This window comes from Lynx rufus, unplaced genomic scaffold (genome assembly GCF_022079265.1).
Source record: "Lynx rufus isolate CCGP_SWC_20201006 ecotype Redwood Valley unplaced genomic scaffold, mLynRuf1.p SCAF_23, whole genome shotgun sequence".
Classification (NCBI taxonomy): Eukaryota; Metazoa; Chordata; class Mammalia; order Carnivora; family Felidae; genus Lynx; species Lynx rufus.
The window spans coordinates 11,136,640-11,157,450 of NW_025814838.1; the positions used below are offsets into that span (position 1 = coordinate 11,136,640).

General features: G+C 47.8%; 1 protein-coding gene across 1 annotated transcript in view; it reads right to left on the minus strand.

Annotated features, from left to right (window-relative positions):
* Positions 1-20,811, minus strand: part of XYLT1 (xylosyltransferase 1) — a 312,312-nt gene that overhangs the window by 218,491 nt on the left and 73,010 nt on the right. The window contains exon 2 of the mRNA XM_047087107.1: positions 2,677-2,715. Within this exon, the coding sequence (XP_046943063.1) occupies positions 2,677-2,715 (39 nt within the window). The remainder of the gene's footprint in view (positions 1-2,676; positions 2,716-20,811) is intronic.

Consider the following 20,811-nt stretch of genomic DNA (forward strand, 5'->3'; position numbering starts at 1 on the left):
CAGGCTGGACCAGGTAACGCCTGTCTGAGGAGCAAAGGGAGCTGAGGCAAAGAAGCAGGAACTGAGCCAGACTTCCGACACCTGTCCCTTACCACTGCATGGTTGGTTTTCCAAGCTCAGCCCCATCTGCTGTCTCGCTGCTGCCATATGGGTAATATTTGGGACACCACTTTCTGCCAGAAAACCCATCCATGTCCCTCTTGTCTGACCTGCCTGCAGGCAGCTGAACAGGATCCCATCATGAGTCCCAGGATGGACTGGGGCCCAGCACAGCATAAGATCTGGCCACGGACTTGTGCCAACAGTTACAGAAAAACATTAGCACTTTGGTTGGGTTCCAGGGTCTCTTTAACATAGGAACTTAGAACATCCTACGGCTCCCCAAGAGCCGGCTGGGGCTGACAGAGTGGTACTGGAGCCCAGGTGAGTCACCTCCCTGATAGCGTGGCATCAACGTAGAAAGCCTGTCTTGTGCTGTGGCTGGCTTGGCATCAGGTTCAGGTCTAGGAGAGGTCACTGTGTAGGGCCGAGCTGTCACCCTCACCATAGCCATCAGCAAGTGACTGTTCTTTCCCATGGAGGTTCTCAATTGCTGACTGGATGGTTTCTACAGTAAAGGACACAAGACAGCCAAGGACAGAACTACCTGGGGCTCATCTACTCCTCCCTGGGAGATAAGATTTGGCTCCTAGAATTCGGGACACAGACCATCTGTCCAGGGGCTCTCCTGAGTCAAGTTTTCCTCTGGGGAAGGACTGATCAAGGGAAGGGCCATCATTTAAACACACCCTGGGATGCCTGGGTGGCTCAGTCAGTTAAGCATCCAACTTTGGCTCAGGTCATGATCTCTTGGTTTGTGGGTTTGAGCCCCACATCAGGCTCTGTGCTGACAGGGAGGAGCCTGGAGCCTGCTTCGGATTCTGTGTCTCCCTCTCTCTCTCTGCCCCTCTCCCACTTATGCTCTGTCTCTCACAAATAAACATTAAAAAAATCATTAAAAAGTAACAAAAAATGAAAACATACTGTGGAAGTTCTCTGGTAATCCACTCAGTAGACTGGGGAGAGCCTTGTTTTCCAAAACACAGCATACAAACAAATGCTCTGAGAGTATACGTAGATGATTTTGGAGGGAACTCAAAAGGAACGTTTAAATTGTATTTTAGTATTTTAAGTTTTATGTTTTTAATTTTATATTTATATTCAATAGTTTAATATTTAACTAATCGTATTTAACTAATAGCTTAACATTTTAATATAGTTTAATAGTTTAATATTTAAAATTTATATATTTGTATTTATTTTTATTTAATCGTTAAATATTTAATCATTTAACCATTGAATAATAGTTTAATTCTTAATGTTTTGCGGAAAAAAAAAATCTAACCAGCATGTGATTCCTTGCTTGTGATTTCACCAATATTATCCCACGGGATAGCGTTTCTCATCGTCGTCATTACTGACCTTTTATACCAGCTGGTTCTCTGCGTGGGGGGGGGGGCTGGCCCGGGCACTGCCCTAAGCTTAGCAGCATCCCTGGAGTCTACCTCCCCACCTGCTACCCTGGTGTAGTCACCTCCCCACCCCAAGGTGAGAAAATCAAAAATTGTCTTCAGACATTGTCGTACGTCCTCTGGAGGTCAAAGATCGCCTTGACTGAGCACGATTAGCTTAGAGTAAGTCCACTTCTGAAAGTACATTAGGTTGATTTAAGGCCAATGTACTTTTATGGGACTTGGAACAGGTGTGATTCACATGGGGCAAACACGGCTAAGGTGACAGGTCACTGGCAGAAGTTTCAGAGGAACCAGACCAGAGGATGGCCCAAAAGGGCCAGAAAACGGGGTCCTTATCCTCCAAGTCACATGCTCTTTCCCACCTGCTCTGTTGTTGTGTCATTCCTGAAGTCGACAGAACTCAACATACGTGTAGGAAAGAGAAGGCAGAGGACTCCACTTTGCCCATCGTGTGTGGCCCTCCTGATCTGGTAAGGAGAAGCTGGGCGGGGGGTGGGGGAGGGCCTTCATTCCCCTAGGGGAGACTGAGGCAGAGACATCGGTGAGAACAGGGACCCATGGAGGAGGCTGGAGAGGGAGACAGGCAGGTGGGTCTTGCCAGACAACTCCAGAAACAGCCACAGCACTGCTCCACAGCCTTGCAACGTTCCAGCAGGCTTGCCTGTCTTGGGCAGACAGGGCTCTGGATGAAGTCCATCTGGTCTCCTCTCTGTGTGACCAACCCTCAGAGCCCAGGAAACGATCAATCCAAAGATAGCTCCCCTTAAAGCCCAGCCGGAAAGGCAACAGTCTATTGGTTTCAAAAGCTACCTCACCGGTACTTAATACATACTGACGACTTCACGGACACCATTTTCTGCTGTGCTCACAACGCCGCAAGGTAGGCACTGCCACCATGGGAATATTCCAGATGGCAGGAGGGAGACTGACAGGCGACGTCACTTTTCAGGCCCTGAAGATGAGTACGCGGATACAAGGGTACACACGTGCGTGCACACACAATCGGCTGGCACATGTCCCTACCTGCGTGTGCTTGCACACACCCCAATGGGCAAGAGGATGGTCTGATGTGCCTGCCCAGCTTTCCTGAGCCAAGAGGGTGCACCAAGCCCCCTGAAGAGCTGGCACAGGTAAGTGAGAAAAATCAGGGGAAGGTACTGACCTGTGTCTCCAGGGTGATCGGTGGACTTGGATGAGGGTCCTGCAGGGAGAGAGGAGAAAACACAGGTAAGTGATGGGGGGAAACTGCGCCTACTAAGCCAGTTTGCATTTTCCAACAAAGCTACATCTCTTCAGTGCCTAACAAGCCCACAGGGAGGGCTGCCCAACTGTCTTCCCCATTCCACAACTCATGAGAAGAGCTTGACCCAATCCCCAATCTCCCCCTAACTTCCTCCCACACCCAGATGACTAAGGGGGTTCAAGTTTCTCACTGACAGGTTAAGGGGGGGGGACACCCGCCACGGAGATCATGCAAATGTGCAAGTGTAAGGAAATAGGAAAGAAAGCACTCTTGCTGCTTCTCTCAAAGTGTGTTCAAATCCTCTATATGGAGAGAATGGACCCCTGAGAAGATTAGAAACACACCTCAAGGAACACAGAGTCCAGATGAGGGGGCAAGGCCACCAATTTGTGCCTGGTCTTACAAAAAATGAGGGAAGGAACAGAGAGAAAAAGAAGAGCTTAATTCCTCATTTTCGCAGCACATTCCAATGGGCTGGGGAAGAGCCTTTTCAGGATAGCGAAGGCCAGAGAAAAGTCCTATTCATTCACTCTCTACAAAAGCCAATTGACTGGAAAGGCTTGGTGGTCATGTCGCGGGTCATTAAACATGAACTCTTTAGGTGGGGGGCAGGGTGGGTCGAGAGGCGGGAGGGATGGGTGAGGAGGAGGCAGGGTTTTTCAGCAAGTGGTTTCCAAGGAAAACAGGAAACCCAGCACATAAAGACTATTTTTGTCTGCACTGTGTCGGCTCTGAACTTAACCACCCTGGATTCAGGATTCTGGGAAAGCAACCTCAAGCTGCCTCTTACAGAGAATGGGCTTGATTTTAGGGCACCGAGGGACAAACTCAGTTTGGAAGCGTTGCTTTAGGCAAGAGATTTTCCAGCACTGGCTTCTAGGAAGCCATGCAATTGAGCACCCCCCGGCCCTAGTCGGTGAATAAGAAGGAAGTATAGGGATTATGCTGTATTTGTCCTTCTGTGGTCTGACTTGGTTCACTCTACGTAACATCCTTAAGGTTCATCCTTGTTGTCACATAAGGCTGAGTAACAGTGCACTATACGCATTCACCACATCTTGATCCATTCATCCATCAACAGATGTTTACCCTTTTTTCCTATCTTGGCTGTTGTATGGCTTCAACGAGCATGGGCACCCAAGTGTCATGATTCCACTCCCATGAGGCATCTCCAATAGTCAAATTCACAGAAACAGAGAGTGGAAGGGTGGGTGTCAGGTGGGCTGGAGGCAAGGAATGGCAAGTTGCTATTCAACAGGTGTCAAGTTTCATTCATGCAAGATGTAGAAACCCTGGCATTCAGCTGTATGACATTGTGGTTACAGTGAACAAAATTTTTAGGTGTATGCTGCAGTGTTAACAGAGTACAACTCCTGTTGTGTTCTTACCACAATTAGAAAAGAAAAAACTGCGGCAAAATTTTCAACCCCTACCCTAGGGGAATGGTCAGTCGCTTTCTTAATGATTCTGCTGTGGTATCTTTATAACAATGCCAAAGTAACCCTGAGGTCTGGTCTGTTCTGAGTTTTCTTTCAAGATGAAGGGTTCCTTTCCCCACCCACCCCACCCCCACCCCAGATCCTAGCTCTGAATCCAGTCCCCAGCATTTCTCCAAGGCTACAGCTCCAAGTTGACCACCAGGCAAACAGCTCACTCCAATTTCCACATTCTACCCAGGCACAGAATATTCCTCAGACCCAGGAAGATACTGAGGGGAATACTCCTCCCCCTCTCTGGACACTGCAGCCTTGTCCTTCAAGCCTTGAAAGTATTTTAGAGGCTCTCTCTTTAAACCCTTATCTAGCTCCCTCCCAAGGGTGAGGAGGGGGCCGCTTTATGGGTGAGAACCTTGGCTGAGGCATTTTCGAGTGAGCAGCCTCCGTGTTTTAGCCATTCCTCACGGGGCTCCCCCTGACCAGCCTCTTCATCCTCACACACAGGGAGTGGCAACCCTGTTCTTCCATTTTCCCTGTGTCAGGCACACTGGACAGGACCCACTTTTGTCTTTGGGAGACAAGGCTCTCCTCCTGGTCTATGACAGGGTGGGACTCCGGCCTCAGGCATGCTGCTTTGTGGGTGAGGGCATGCCACATTACTCTTCAACTCCGAGTCAGCCTGTGTGTCTCTCCCAAAGTTCAGTTTCTGCCATCTCGATTTGGCCAGAAGATAAGAAGCTGCCTCTCAGACTCCAACATGAGCCTCATTCTCAAAGCCAGGTCACAGTGAAGAACCACACTGGGGTGTTGGGTGTGCGCCCAGATTAATTAAGTTGTACTTCTCAGCCCATTTGGCTATTGTTTGGGGCTTATGCTTCACTGCTCAGAATCCTGAAGGGGTGGAGAGGGGAGAATGCCATCCTGAACCCCGAAGAACAACTTCCCTGAAAGCGATCGTCCTTGGCAAACCACAGAAAACTCTGTCAACTTGTCAACTGTACTGACAAAACCCAAAGCTGATTCTTAGATTCTGGTAGAGCACCGGCTCTTTACTTGGCATTCCAAGATCAGAAACCCTCCCAGCACATGGTCAGGGGTCCAGTATTATCTACTTAGCATGTTAATGACCTAGCCAGGAAGCAGACAGAGTACTCCCAAGCGGCCATGTTATTAACACTTAGGATTCACTTGCCAACAAAAATTCAATCTCCTCCCTCTGTGCACACTCAAAACCTAAGCTTCTCCCTACAGAAGCTCCATCCAGAAGATTCCAGGTATGGCAATATATCTGTGAGGTCTCCCTTTCAGCAACATCCTCCTTAATTGGAAAGGCTAACGAAGTGGAACCGGGTCAATGATGCTGTCTGCCTAATCCATCGTGTCTGTCTAAACTGGGACTCTTTGGTTTACAGTAGAGTAAATTCCTGTCTGTCAGGGGAAAGGCTCCTGGAGACCAAAGGGGAATTTGCAACATGCTCGGATGCTACAGTGGAGTGCTTTTAGAATCTTAATGTGGATACTGGGGCTACGGAACTGCCTGAAGCAAGGGAAGCCCTTTCATATCATCTATTGCAATGACTAAATTGGGGAAGTCAAAGAGGGAACCAGGCAGACCGATTTAGTGGCCCGCATTCTTCACCACTCCCTGTATCCACACCCTCTAGTCACATGACTTTCCATTTCTTTGCTGAGTGTTCTGCCCCATCCCTTGACCTTGGGCTTGCCATTTTGATGTGTTTCATCCAAGGGGAGATTAACAAACAGGACCTAAGCAGAAGCTTGAAATATGCTCGTGTGATTGAACATGATATGATCTCTTGTGCTTTTGCTATCCCCACAAGAACATGCCCCAGGTAGCCTGCTGGTGCAAGGAGGAGGACACACACAGGGAACAAACCTATATGAAACCTGCAGCTTGAAGCCGACCCCAGCCTTCAACAGCCAACCTTCAGACACATATATAATACATGCTTGTTGTTGCAAGCCACACAGTTCAGGGTGCTTTGTTATACAGCCATCATTGTGGTAGTAACTAACTGATACACTTTCTGAAGATTGATCTTAATAGAGCAAAAACATAATGGACAGTCCAGCCTTGGAAACAAAATGCTATGTACTCTCCCCAAGTATGCAAACAAACCTCAGGAACCTGAACTAACTACCATTTATAGCTATGATTTAGGACCTACTATGTGCCACACTCCACATGAGCTGTAGGTTATGCCAAGCAAAGGACATTCTCAACCACCAAGACCTCATACTACATAGGAGGTCACTTTCATCTCTTTGCCAAATGGACCAGTCCCTCTGAATTTACTCCAATGCCATGACAAACAATGGTAACAGGATTTCTCAGAATCCTCTTGCCCTGAGGTAATTACCATTTTCATTTCTCCAGTTTATTTTAAACTTTAACCCATGGGCCTATTAGTTGACCGTTTCCAACAATCATCAATACTAGTAAGAACTAGTAAGTGATAACTAATACCTGGAGTTCTTACCACATTTCAGACACTGGCTTACCTTCTAGACATGTATCATTCCACTGACCCCTTGTAACAACCCTAGGAGATAGAGACTTCCATGATGCTCATTACAGAAATGAGCCAACTGATGACCAGAGAAATTGAGCGACGTGTCCAAGGTTACACAGACAGTACTGAAGCCTGGACTGGACACCAGGTCCCTGTACTTGAGAAACCTGTGCTCCATTATTTTATATTAGCTCCACTGGAGAACACAATCCCCCATCAGAAAAAATCATCTTGCAACCTGGATGAGGTCTACTAAAAGAAAGAACACACACAGCAAATCAACAGCACTTTAACCACTATTAGCATCCTTTTTAAAAAAAAAAAGGTAGTGGACACGGTTGATGGAAATTAGCACACGTGTCATGACTAAAAATAAAACACAGCCAGTTTGCCACAGCGGGGCACGAAATCCATCCACACATATTTACGGAGTCCCAACTCAGTAGCTAGCACCATGTCTGGTGGGCACCAGGAGGGAGACAGAAAGGAGTTTAAAGGGACTCTGTGTACACTTCTATTCCCAAAGCTAACGGTTTAAATAATAGGCAGGAGTCTGATTACAGATCCTGGAGAAATGAAACTCGGTCTCACTTCAAGACCAGGAAGCCAGGCTCAGAAACTTTGGAGCTCAGCAAGCCCAAAAGCCTGATTTTAACAAGCAATTAGGCTTCCATGAAGAAAATAGGAGGAGACATTTCATGATCATTCCATACGTGCCTCAAACGTTTTGGGCTCCCCTGGTCAGCGGTGAGCCTCGAGCTTAGCCTCAGCCATTGGAAAGTGTGTTCCCTTCCTGTGCTTTGAGTATCTCCTAAGATAGTGTTTGCTCTTGGGTATTAAGCAATGGCTTTGGTGTGGAGGCAACAATACTGTGACTCAAGTCTTCAGAGCCAGATTTCCCCCCATCAGGGCCATCAAGTTAGCAGAGCGATAGACACCAGGCCCTGCAGTACAATCTCTGCACGGACACACCCAGGAGAACATTTCAGAAGGCTGGTGTGGCACTGTTTTCCCGAGAACCCTCTGGGGACAGAAATAGAAGCCTCCCCCATTAGGAGTTTGTGCTTTACAAAACACCAGGTACCTCAGGAAACGCAGGGGGATGTTTATAGGATCAGAGATTAAAACACAAAATCTCACCAACAGCGTTCCTGCCTGCTGGAGACCACCAAGCAAGACCATCAAGTGCAAGGGGAATTCGGATGCCAAGCCAAGGACCCAAAAGGATGCTGTCACTTTTAACAAGGGACTGTATGGGGCAAAGAAGGAAAATGCAGTGGAAGAGTGCAGGTTCAGGGTCAGACCGTCAGCTGAAATCACACGTCACCACTGATTAGTCTGCTTGGCCCATGTGCCAGACATGTTTATTTTTACAGTTCTGGAGGCTGGAAATCCAAGATCCAGGAGCCAAGAGGGTTGCTGTCTGCTGAGGCCTTTCTCCTCAACTCACCAACACCCATCTTCTCACTGTGTCTTCACATGTTCTACCCTCCATGCCTGAGCCTCTATGGTGTCTCCTTGTGCATCGAAAACTTCCTCCTCTTATAAGGACACCAGTCAGAATGATTAGAGCCCAACTTTCAGGCCTGATATTAACTTCATTACCTCTGTCAAGGCCCGGTCTCCAAACCTTCACATTCTGAGGTGCTGGGGTTTGGCGATTCAGCAGATTAACAACCACTTAGTAGATTTGGGACCTCAGGCAAACTACTTAGTTTCTGTGAGCTTAACTTTTCTCAACCACACCCTGTGAATAGGTGGGACTGTATTCTCCAACAGAGCTACTGCAAGGAAGGACGGAAAGGACAGTCTAGGACTGTTTTCGAAGTTAAAGGGGACACAAATAAATAAGGACACTAGCTTAAGAGGTGGAAATCTGGACTGTTCATGTGTATAGAGAGTCACCTCCTCATCTTGGAAGTGGGCTACCACAGACATTATAGGTGATCATGCATGTTTAATAAAACCAGCTATTTTTAACGTCTGCTGCGCGGTTAGAAGCTCAAAAACAAGGGCACTGGGGTGGCCTCAGTGGGCGTCTGACTCTTGATTTCAGCCCAGGTCACGATCTCAGTTTGTGGGATCAAGCCCTGCGTCAAGCTCTGTGCTGACAGCACAGAGCCTGCTTGGGATTCTCTCCCTCCCTCTCTCACTGTCTCTCCCCTGCTCACACTCACTCTGTCTCAACCTAAATAAATTTTTAAAAGCTCAAAAGTTATCTCCTCTTTGTCGTCTTCTTCCAGGCTTTTGAAGGCTAAGACATACCCCTCCACCCCCAAACCAATCAGCCACAATTCTTCTCCACGGCCACTCGTTATAGATCCCAGCTGAACCAATCCCATTCGACAGTAGTGAAATAGGCAAATTTAGCCATCTCCTTTTCTGTGTTTATTCTGTGCCAAGCACATGAAATCCTTGCCACTCTGCCAAGGCAGGTATCATGCTCCCCCTTTTACAAATCAGATTAACTGAAACTCAGGGAGGATCGTTTGACCAGAAACATAGGCCTGATAAGGGTTGGAGCCAGGACTGATGCTTAGGTTTGCAAGCGGCCTGAAACCGGCACCTTCACCAATATCCTGGTGCTTTACAAAACCATGAACTTAGTGAATCGGGATCTCTGGGCCAGGCGCCCAAGAACCTGCGTTTTCATTGAACAGACTTGGGTGAGTCTTATGCGTACTGAAGCTTGACAAGACCTGCACTGTAGCATGGGTAATTCAAGACCGGAAGCATCCGAAATGACACAGACAGCCAGTGCGAGACCAAGAATAGGACCCCTCCCCTCTGATCCCCAGCCAGTCACCAAGGCTCTGAGGTGTTCATGCAACTCTGATGCTCACGTTCTGCATCCGCTAGACATTTCCATGATGGGTGTGTGTCTGTTTGAGGGCTCTAACTGACCAGACTGGGTGACTTAGAAACAGAATTGTATTTCTCATAGTCCTGGAGGCAGAGAGGTCCAAGACCAAGGTGCTGGTGCATTCAGGGTCTGGCAGGACTTCCTAGCTCATGGACAGCTTTCTTCTTGCTGTGCCTTCACCTAGACGAATGGCTGAGGGAGCGTTCCAGTGTCTTCATTTATAATGGCACTCCTTCCGTTTTTGAGAGCTTTGCCCTCAGCAGCCCCCACCACACTGCGGGTCAGGATTTCAACAAATTAATTTAGGGGGACAAACCATTCCATCCACAGTGGGGTACAAGGTGTTTTCTGCTCCTTCCTTTTTCTCCACTTACATGGTGATGACCTCCTTGCCCCGGAAACCCTGACCATCACCTTCATCTTTCCAGCTTTCTTTCCCCAGGGTAAGTGGCTCCTTTGGACTCCTCAGGATTTGTTCACAGCCATGAAGGTGCTCACACAATGGGACTCTGTCTGCCAGGTGTCCCTCTGGGATTTCATAAGAAGCTTATCTCATGTGTCCGTGACTCCTGGGATGAAGGCTGGGGACGTGCATGGCGGGTGACACTGGTCAATGAGGGAGGGATTCCAACAGCACACAAGTCCCCTTGTTCTCTCAGAAAGGCTACATTAGGAATACAGACGCCGGCCAGAATCACACAGCCCTCACCTTGCTGGAAAATGCAAACTCATCTCGAAGAAAGACTGAGAAAACAGAAACATCACAGAGAGGTCAAGGACACTGGCAGTGCTTTAGAGAGACGGTGGTGCAGAGTTGGGCCCTTTCAACTGGGTGCAATTTCCTTACTCTGTCCTGTCTCTGTGGTCTTCCAAGTTTTAAGAATTTACAGGTCTCTTTACCACTTGGCTTTCCTTCCACAGATTGTAACCCACACCCTGGAACAGAGCCACAGGACCTCAAAATGAAGTTCGGGCCCTTGGAGTTAGTGAATCACCTTGGAAGCTACAAAAGACCACAGATGCATGGAAACTCTGGAAGGACTTCAATGGTTCTCCAGGTGGGTGTGAACACCTGTGAGAATAAACAGTTATCCAGTATCTAAACCACACACTTGGTTCTGCGTGTGCCTTAAGAGGTTTTGTAATTCTTTGCAAACCACACAGAATTAGAATTCTTCGAACAACAAGGTTTTGAACACACCTACCTAAAAGAGGAGAGGCTTGTGGTAGGAAGTGTTAACATGGGATGGCCAATTGGTGGCCTCTAGATGATTCGTGCTAGGTGGTATTTTTTGGCCTGTAATATCGATGACATATTTTTCCTTGTTGCCCATGTTCTAAAACCAGGATAGGTCACATGCAAATCCAGATTTCTCATTTCTCTTTTAAAAAATGAGAGATTTAGGGGTGCCTGGGTGGTTCAGTTTGCTAAGCGTCTGACTTCAGCTCAGGTCATGATCTCATAGTTCATGAGTTCGAGCCCCGTGTCAGACTCTGTGCTGCCAGCTCAGAGCCTGGAGCCTGCTTCAGATTCTGTGTCTCCCTCTCTCTCTGCCCCTCCCCCACTCATGCGGGCACACTCTCTCAAATATAAACAAACATTAAAAAATAATTGGAAATGAGAGATTTACCAACACTGCACGTGTCCCCGCAAGACAGCAAAGCTTCTGGCTGGATTGCTACCTGCTCACTGCCAACAACTCTATCGGTCACCTCCATTCACTAAGGCAATTCGCCTAAGGTCGCATGGCTGGTATCAACAATTATTAGAAGAGCAGTTAACATTGGCTCATAGTGAAAACAAAGCGTTGTCCTAAGTGGGTAGTAAGAACCATCTAGTTTAAACCGCTTAACAATGTAGGTATTAACAGACGCATTTTACAGACGATGTATTCGAAGCTCAGAGGAGAAAGGAATTCGCTCAAGGTCACTTGTTAGTAAGTGGTAACCTTCCCATCTCCTCGTGTGTGTCTTCAGGCCAGTGACTTGTCACAACGGCAACCATCCTAACAACAACCTTCTCAGAGGGACAAAGTGAAGACCGACTCAGATGGTGGAGCAGAGCCTTGCTCAGTCCTGGTGCACAGTGGGCGAGCCACAAGTGTCAGTTCCTCTGGAGGACAATTACTACCACTCTGTCGTGTTCGGCTTTTCATAGCTCAGACCAGAAACAAGACAGGCCACGTGCCAGGAGAAACCTGAGAAACGCAGCCTCCACCCACCACTGCTGGGCAAGAGGTGCTGGTAGCTGTCTCCAGGGCTCCATGTCCTCCTGAAGCTGGCCACCTGAGCGCCACGCGGACACAAGCCACATCTCAAGCTCAGCGCGATAATTAGCTTTCTCCCCAGGCACATGCCGTGGCACCTACCGATTTTGCACTCACTTGCTGTCTCACCAAAATGGCAGACGGCCCACGGGAGCCAATGCCACTGAGTGTCCCGCAGATACTGTCGTGAGCTCCAGAGAGACTATGCTTTGCTCTGTAGCTTCTGGCACTAGTGAGTGGGCCTTCTGTCCCACGGGCAAACAGTTCAGGTTTAAGACCCAGAAGCCAAGACTGAGCACCAGGAGACTCAGAGGTGGAGGATAGGTGTTCAGTGCCTCCCTGCAAGGTGCCCAAGGTGGCTATTACTAAGCAATTACTCGGCCTCGAAGTTTCAATACGGCCCTCTGGGCAGACATTACTAACAGACTCTGATTTTCCTAGGAGATGCAAACTTATTTCTGTCCCTGACTTGAATCAAACCCTTCATTTTCTGGTAAGGAAAAGAAGATTCAAGATGGGAAGTGAATGTCCTAAGGGCCACATGCACTTTCTATCAAAACCTGGTCTAGAATCCAAGGTTCTTAATGCCAAATCCTTGGTTCATCCCTTTTTGCCAAAGTCAATTTCTATGCTTGTCCCTTCTGCCTTTTCTTCATTTTCTCTTCTTCGGCTCCCACACAAGAGCCTCTAACCAGGACATTTTCTGTTCAAAGGATAGCATATCCCAGCTCTGGGAAAACCAATTCAGCAGTGTTTCAGGTCTGGAGTGTTTCCAGGATGCCACACACAGACCTGCTGTTTCAAGCCATGGGGGAAAACTGATCCCAGGATGCTGGGCACAGGGTGATGAAGGGGAGAACTTCACAGTGCTTGCAGAGGGGACACCCCCAACTCCAGGCTGTGCCTCAGAACAGGGGAGCCTCCTTCCTGGGCCGGAAAAGAGATGGCTGGTCGTCGAACATGCAGGGGACAGAGGGTTCCTATGTTCAGAGTCAAGGTCAAAGTCAGGTGGTTTCAGAGCAAAGAGACTCAGGGTCTCCTTCCTGCCTCCTGGCCTTCTCCTAGGTTTCTTAATGTTATCAACGGTGGGGATGACAGTGACAGCACCAATGACGGTGGCCATTAGGACAGCTATTTTCAAAGTCCTCATGAAGCAACACATTTAGCAGTTCATGCGCATTATTTCAATAAATCCTTGTTCCGTTCTCAAGGGCTGGCTACCACAGGATGGCCATCAAGTCTGGAAACAGATGGTTTTATATCATGCTTTTAGCATCGTGAGAGGCCCCTGATGGCCATGCACCTTCACCTCTGTTGCCAGAGTAGGGACACCCTGTGGTACTGTTGCCAACTTACAGAGGAGAAAACAGGCTCAGAGAGGTTACATGAGTTGCCCAGAAGCCACAGAGATTGGCCCACTGAACCTTCTAATCTTCACAGACATTAGGAAAAAAAAAAAAAAAGTAACCAGAACCCTCAGATGTGGTGTGGTTTGACTTAAACGATACACAGCGCTTTTTACATTTTTTTTTCCTACTAGTTTCCAACCCTCAAAGATTGGGTGATTTCAGAACATCCAGATTTATGGCTTTTCTTAGAATGTCCAAAGATCTGGCCAAGTGGGCATGCTGGTTGGCATGGCTGAACTGGAGGAAGTTGCTACTTCTTTAAGGTAGGTACACACCCTCCTCTCAGCTACGGCCCTGCCCCACCCACCTGGGTAAGCCCAGTTGGTGACCACCCCCCCCCATCTCTTTGCCACCAGGGTTTATCGCTGTACCATTCTACCCACTCAATGGCTGATTCATCAGGACCCCACCCTCACTTCCAGTCCCAAAGAAGCAACGTTTGGGATGCCTTAACCTAAAAAGGATCAAAGTTCTACTAATCCACAGTAAGTTCAACACTGTGGTTTATTCATTTACAAGCCTCTACCTAGAGCTCAATAGCTTTGATTTTTCCTGGGGTGGTGGGATCACACAGGGAGGTGGTGATGGGGACGCTTCAGTGCGGAGCACAGAACAGGAAGAGGTTATTAGCACCACTGTTTTTTGGCTTCCTGCGTAGCCACCGCACGCAGCTGCCTCTGAACTGGCTGTTTGTTCCTAGCTGTCCCGGAAGGAAGCGCGCTCATCACCCACGACAAGAGAATTGGCCCTAGGAGCCGAGAACGTGCGCAGGGGCTCCGAGTCCCAGCTCTCCTTCTGTACGGAGCAACCCCAGAGCTGCCCAGACAGGAAAATGGGAAGAAAGCACAGCCTGGGATACAGCATCCTGTAGCCCACTGACAAAGCCCCAGCTGGGGGACAGGGAAAAGGAGGAGGAGGCCAGAGGAAGGGGGTTCGGCAGGGCACATGGATTGTGTACAATGAGCTCCTTTCATCAGTGAATAGAGGACTCTCCTCAACTCAGTCTCAATGGCTTTGTTTCTTAAACGACCCATTCTACACCCAGAAAGCCAAATTTGCCAGACCCTGTGCCAAGGTCAGGCAAGAGCCTGAGACCCCCAAGCAAGCTGCTAATCAGCACCCAGGAGACAACCACAGTGCCCAGTGCCATTTGGCTGACCTGAAGTCTACAAAGATCCCCTTTTATTTTTATGCTTTTCTGCAGTGGGGTTGGGCACTCGGGTTTGGGAGGGGGGCTCACTCACACGCGTGACATGTTTGGCATAACTGTAGGATCTATTCAGGGTAGTAAGTGTTTCCTTCCCACAAACTTCATTGAGACATCTGCACAGAGGGGGCAGGGCAGGACGAGAAAGGACTGGAGAAGAGGCCAGTTCAAGTCTGCAGTCTCAAGATGACCCAATTCACGATGTGGGAACAGTCACTGCTGATGACCAAGCAGGAGCCCCTGCGTTGCAGGCACATTGAGAGCCTCATCTTCAGAGATTTATTGCACAGGTAGCAAAGAGCCAACTGGGGACCTATGGACCAGGATTCAGTTCAGACATGTTTTGTTTACCCTGTACAATATTTTCAAAAGCAAACTGTTAAATACCATGCCAACACTTAATACTTGGGAGGTCCCACGTAAACTGCAAAGTCCTGGCATTTCTTAGAAAACCCTAAGACTTGGAAACACAAATCCATCACCTCCCTAAGGTACCAGTAGTATGGATCCGGGAAGCAGCTGTCTCCCTTAGAAGGGGCATGTGCCCTCCAGGCTACCCAGCCTGCAGACAGGCTTCCCTTATGAAGGAGGCCTGGTGGCTGCTATGGGCCCTCAACTCCGTGATCTGATTTATTAGGTCTCAACACTCTCAACGGAGGCCCTGGGATGAGAGATAAATACAGAATACGTATCATAGACTGGTCTTAAGGCCAACTTGGCTACAAAATCCAAGGACAGTTTGACCTAAGAAGCACAGATGAACACACATCCGAGACACTGTGTCTGCAGCTGAATCCCCTCATCCGGTAGAGGTGAGGGTCCCCTTCCCAGCTAACTACTATTTTAACAACTTTCCCTGCTTTCCCAAGACCCTGGACTATCTTCTTTGTACGCATATCTGAAGCCCTGTGGCTATCAACCTAGACAGCACTCTCATTTTCACTGAGCCCACACTAACTGAACCTGAAGCCACACAGGGTTGGGATTTAAAAGATGAATCCTCAGAACCCGGCCAAATTAGGAGTTGCAGGAGGTTTTCCTGAGGTCAAGTGCCTGCTGCAAAGATGAGCCTTGGGCATCAAAGACTGAGCAGAAAGCAGATGAACTCAACCGACTCGCCACCATGTGAGATGAAGAAACAGAGAGGTTCCTCCATGTGGCATATGTAGCTTATCTGGCAAGCTGTGGTTTCCTGGGAAGTTATTACCTACACCGACATCATAAAATGCAAGCAAGTTCCCAATTTAGCCAAGGCTACAAAAGCTCAACACAAACAGGGCAGGCCCCTCAGTGGTGGCAGGTACAGCGTATTTTATTACAGCTTTTCTAGGTCCAAGAAGGTGGGTTGACATTTACTGCATCTGCTTCTATCCTATGTAGCCAAGACCGTTATTCTTCAAGCTCTGTATACGACTGTGAATCTCTGTGTGTGTTCGTGCATACATGTGTACACGCAAACATCTGTGAGCATTCACTTGCATGAACACGTGGTCTCTTCCGCTTGAAGCCTTCCAAAAAGCTGCTGTGAGATTTCTAAGTTTTGTTTGCCTGCTACCCCTAATTTTGGGGAATTGCCTCTAAGTCACCCCACTCCTAGTACTAATTTCCAATGGCCACTGTGCGAAGGGAGGGAGGGCCATGGCAGCAGAGATCCCACTCCGCAGACTTCTTTCTGAGCTGTGAGGTGAGGAAGAGGGAAAGCATGCAGTATTTTATTTCTGCACTTTGCATTTAGTTATAATTATTCATGCAGGAGCATCGTTAAACACCAAAAGGGGGAAATATTACAGTTGCTGATTTCACACGCTAACTGTATTTACATGCTAACAGCATTTCTCAGGGACAATTATCTTATTACTAGTGCACTAATCTTTTCAATCTTTCCAACACAGTTTACAGCTGTAGACTTCAAAAATTAAGGCTAATTAAGACTCTGTGTTTCAGCAGGTATGGTGAACCACTTAGACATTTTAACTGAGTCCAGGACCATCAGTATCAGGACAGAGTTTGAAGGGGGCAGGGATGGGGGGGACATACAGTGTCACAGGCAGAGAGAAGAGGCTGTGTACCTTCCATTAATTGGAGGGCTGCAACTCTCCCAATGGATTCTAGAACCCAGTAGACAAATTCCATCAATCGACAGACCTGTAGGTATCAGGACCAAGGACAGCTGGCTTGGCCCATTCAAGGGTCAAGTGAGTATTTTGCATTTGATTACCTATTTCCATTCTTCAGTGGCTGAGAAGATGGACTCCTGTACCAGTGCACCTGTATTCAAATGCTGGGTTGGCTGCTTACTCTGCTTATCCTTCAACAAGCTACTTAACCTGTTGATGCCTTGGTTTCCCCATATGAAACCAGAGTATTAGTAACACCCGCCACTGAAGCCTGTGCTCAGGACTGACTGAATTCACGTTTGTAAAACACTTGGAATCATGTCTGGTTCATAATCATCATCAAATAAGTTTTTTTTCCAAAAGTGCGGGCTATAAGAACTAATCACTGGAGGCTGTAGCATACCTCAACAACATCTGTTTTCTAACACATTCTTGACCTCATGCAATCTCACTGCATTATGAGCCATTTGAGAACTGCTAATATATAATCATCGCTGTATTTATTGTGTCTGTGAGCAATGCATTCTCCAATTACTTGTCCTGGTATCTCATTAGCTGCCATATAAAACCAGCACCTTGGATCATCCGTGGTATTTTTTTGTTTTGTTTTAAATCACAGAGAAGCAGACCTCTCCCTGAAAGGCTGTCATGGGAACCCAGATTTGCGGCCCAACTCCTCAGACCCCAAGCACGGTTCCAGCCATCTAATTACTGCATATGAGGAGCTGCTGATCTGTTTCTCGCTGTATTGGGACTGCTGAGTTTCCTCAAGCACCGGCTGTGTGCTTCGACCTGGGCTTGGCCATATACAACCCCATCTTTTGAGCTCTCACACCAACCCTCCAAGTAGGCACTGTGGAATGGAGAATGTGGAGAAGGTAACGCTGCCCCCATTTGACAGATGAGGAGACGGAGGCTTCAAACAACTCGTCTCTGATCGCTCAAGTTGCTAACCAAACCAAGTTGTGACGTGCCTCTCACAATTAACCTTCTCTCCTTCCCCGTTTTCTTAAGCTGGCTGGGTCCATCTGTCAAGGTGATTACTGCCACTAATGAATGGTAACAACCACCACCAGCACCAACACATGCTACCTGCCAGGCACTATTCTAAGCCACTGACTATCCTATAAAGGCACAGACTATGATTAGCCTCTATTTCACAGACGAGGAAACTGGACTCAAAGGGGTTCTAGGAGATGCCCAAAGCCACACAGCTACAAAGTGCTGGAGCCAGAATTTGATCAAATTCAGGCTCCAGAGGCCCTGCCCCTCAACACTCTGAAATACAGCCTCTCATAAAGCCTGTGGAATTCAACAACTGTCGCCCTTTCAATAAACACCTAGGGTGCAACAAGCTGGATGGAATAGGGGTGAATGGATTCAGTCACTATCTATCAAACAAGGATGACAAAATTCATGACTTAGCTCCGTTTGTGAGAAATGCCATCCAAGAGGAGGATGTGGGGAGGACATCAAACATAGGAACTTCAACCAAGTCGGGCAATGAAGACGATTCTTTCAGGGAGTGACAATTAAAATGGGCTTCAGGGGCTCCTGGGTGACTCACTGGTTTAAATCTCTAACCCTTGATTTCGGCTCAGGTCATGATCTCACGTTTCATGAGTGCAAACCCCCCATCAGGCCCTGCACTTACAGTGCAGAACCTGCTTGGGATTCTCTCCCCCCTTCTCTCTCTGCCCCTCCCCCACTCACATACACTCTCCCTCTCACAATAAATCAAAGTAAAATAAAGTAAAATAGAATGGGCTTCAAAGAATAAACAAGGGTCAACTCGAGATGGGAAAGCCCATAAGCATTTTAGGCAGGAAGTACAGCATTAGCAACGTTTTTAAGCAACAAAGAGAGGCAGCCCAATCCTAGAATGTGGAGGGGTGAGGGGCTTAAAGGGGACACAGGAGGACCTGGTCACAGGGCCGGGCCGGGCCAGGCAGTCCCTGTGGGTTCCAAGGAGTTTGGATTTCATTCCAAGATCAGTAGAGAATGATGGAGAAGGTTCATGTGGGGAGCGACGGGACTCCTCCCTAGAAGCCAGCTTTCCCTCCCATGTCCTAGACCATTGTTAAATGGCTTCACACAATCGGATGTGAAGGTAGCTCGGAAAACCTGTTCAGTGGACCAACACGGTTAAACTTTTCAAGATGAACTTCAAGTGGTTTCTACTTCACATTTTTAGGGATCCTAACACATCCCACACTGTCTAAGCCATAGGTTGCTACTACCTACCAAGCTTTACAAGTGATTTAATCCTCATTGTTATAGACCATGGGGGGGGCGGAAATCAAGAAACGGCATGTTGCAGCATATTCAAGTCTGAAATATCTTCTGTCTAAAAAAAAAAACAATCAAAGACAAAAAAAAAATCAATCTCAGACAAAGGTCAATTTGCAGCTCTGAAGTTCTATGGCTTATGAAAATCCCAGGGACATTTGTATACTGAAAAAGATGAATGGCAACCTCCCCAATGCACACACGCACACACGCAATCAACCTATATCCTATGTCCTGTCAGTTCCCTTTTACTGACTGCTACTGTGTGTTCTGTGTTTATTTCAACTTGATAGTTCATGTGACCCCCATTCAGTTGGCCTCAAACTGAGGACATGGGTGTCCAATACTAAAATCAGGATGTCCCAAACGAGGACAAACAGGTCTCTCTAGCCACAACAACCACAGGTATTATAAAGAAAACATGGGCCCCAAGAAGTAAAGTTATTATCATCACATGGTACTTAAGGACTGGGGACCAAGGTTTAATTCTGTGGGCAAAGACAGCCAGCCTTCTACCTGCCCTGGAGAAGGACTTTGAAAACCACTTGGTTGGCTCATTGTCCCCCTCCTCCAAGCCTCTCAAGACCTCAACCTCACATCCTGATGGGGAAGGTCTTTGTGGGAAGAAAGCTGTGATCCCATTCCAGGGGTTCATCCTTTCCATAGCCCTCTGTTCCAAAGATAACCACAATACTCAGGGACCCCCCCCAAGACCCAGACACCCTAACCCTAACCCCTAACCCTAAACCCTACTTTCTGTTTCTGGCTTCACCATGTGATGCCTGCGAATTTTGAGCATTTGAGCACTTCAACTCACCCTAGGACGACCTCACCTAGAAGTGCCAGCCAGCCAAACAGCTCTGAATCAGAGCTGAGTCAGGTGCAGGGCATGCAAAAGAAATTCCTGGCCTCGGCTGAGTTCTAGAACCGAAGAGCTACAAAGAACCTGGAGACCGTCACACCCAGGTATGCTCACTGCACAGCCAGAAAACACCGGGGCTCAAAAGAACAGAGTAGTTGCATCGTGCTTTTTCTCCTTTGCCGTTTTCTCGTAGTTGAAGGAGAATAGTCAAACACGGACACTCACAGGTGAGGGGTTTTTACCTCCCTAGGCATGCCAGACAGCTGACACTCAATAGATTTTCAGTGAATGGATGGCATCAGCAAGCATTTGCCAGGCACAGCATGAGAGGGACAGTGTGTGGGGGGAGAGGGGCAGGGACACTGTGGTTCCCACACCAAATGGGTGCTCGCTTGTTGCAAAATACTTTTTTTTTTTAAACAAAGATAACCATTTTAATATAATCACCTCTGTAATTTTGATTAGATCTACTGGGTTTGCTTAAGAGTCCAAGCCCTTAAGGGGAAATCCACTTAAGGTTTTCTTCTGCCAGATCACCAGAAAGAAGCCGTTTTCCAAAAGGTGGCCCTTCGGTGAAGCTGCCCACATAACTGAACCTAAAATCCTAGTCCATGTTTCAGTAAAATGCCTCCTTCTAAGGAGGTCATTTCTGGGAATCTTTCCTTTCCTTCAAATAAGGCAACAATGGCTGCCAATGATTAATCATCGATTACGGGCCAGGTACTTCTTTGGCTCTAACTCATTGAAACTCTCATTCTTACCTTCAGGACAACACTGTGAGACAGAGAGCCCCAGTTCACAGCTGACAAAAGTGAGGCTAAAAGCTCAATGACTGCTCCAGTGACACAGAGCTAGTGGGAGGCAGAGCTGAGATTTGAACTGGGTCTTATTTCAAAGTCTAAGCTCTTTAATGTTTATTTGAGAGACAGAGAGAGAGAGAGAGAGAGTGTGAGGGCAAAGGGGACAGAGCACCCGAAGCAGGCTCTATGCTGACAGCAGCAAGCCCGATGCGGGGCTCGCACCCACGAAGCTGTGAGCTCATGACCTGAACTGAAATGGGACGCTCAACC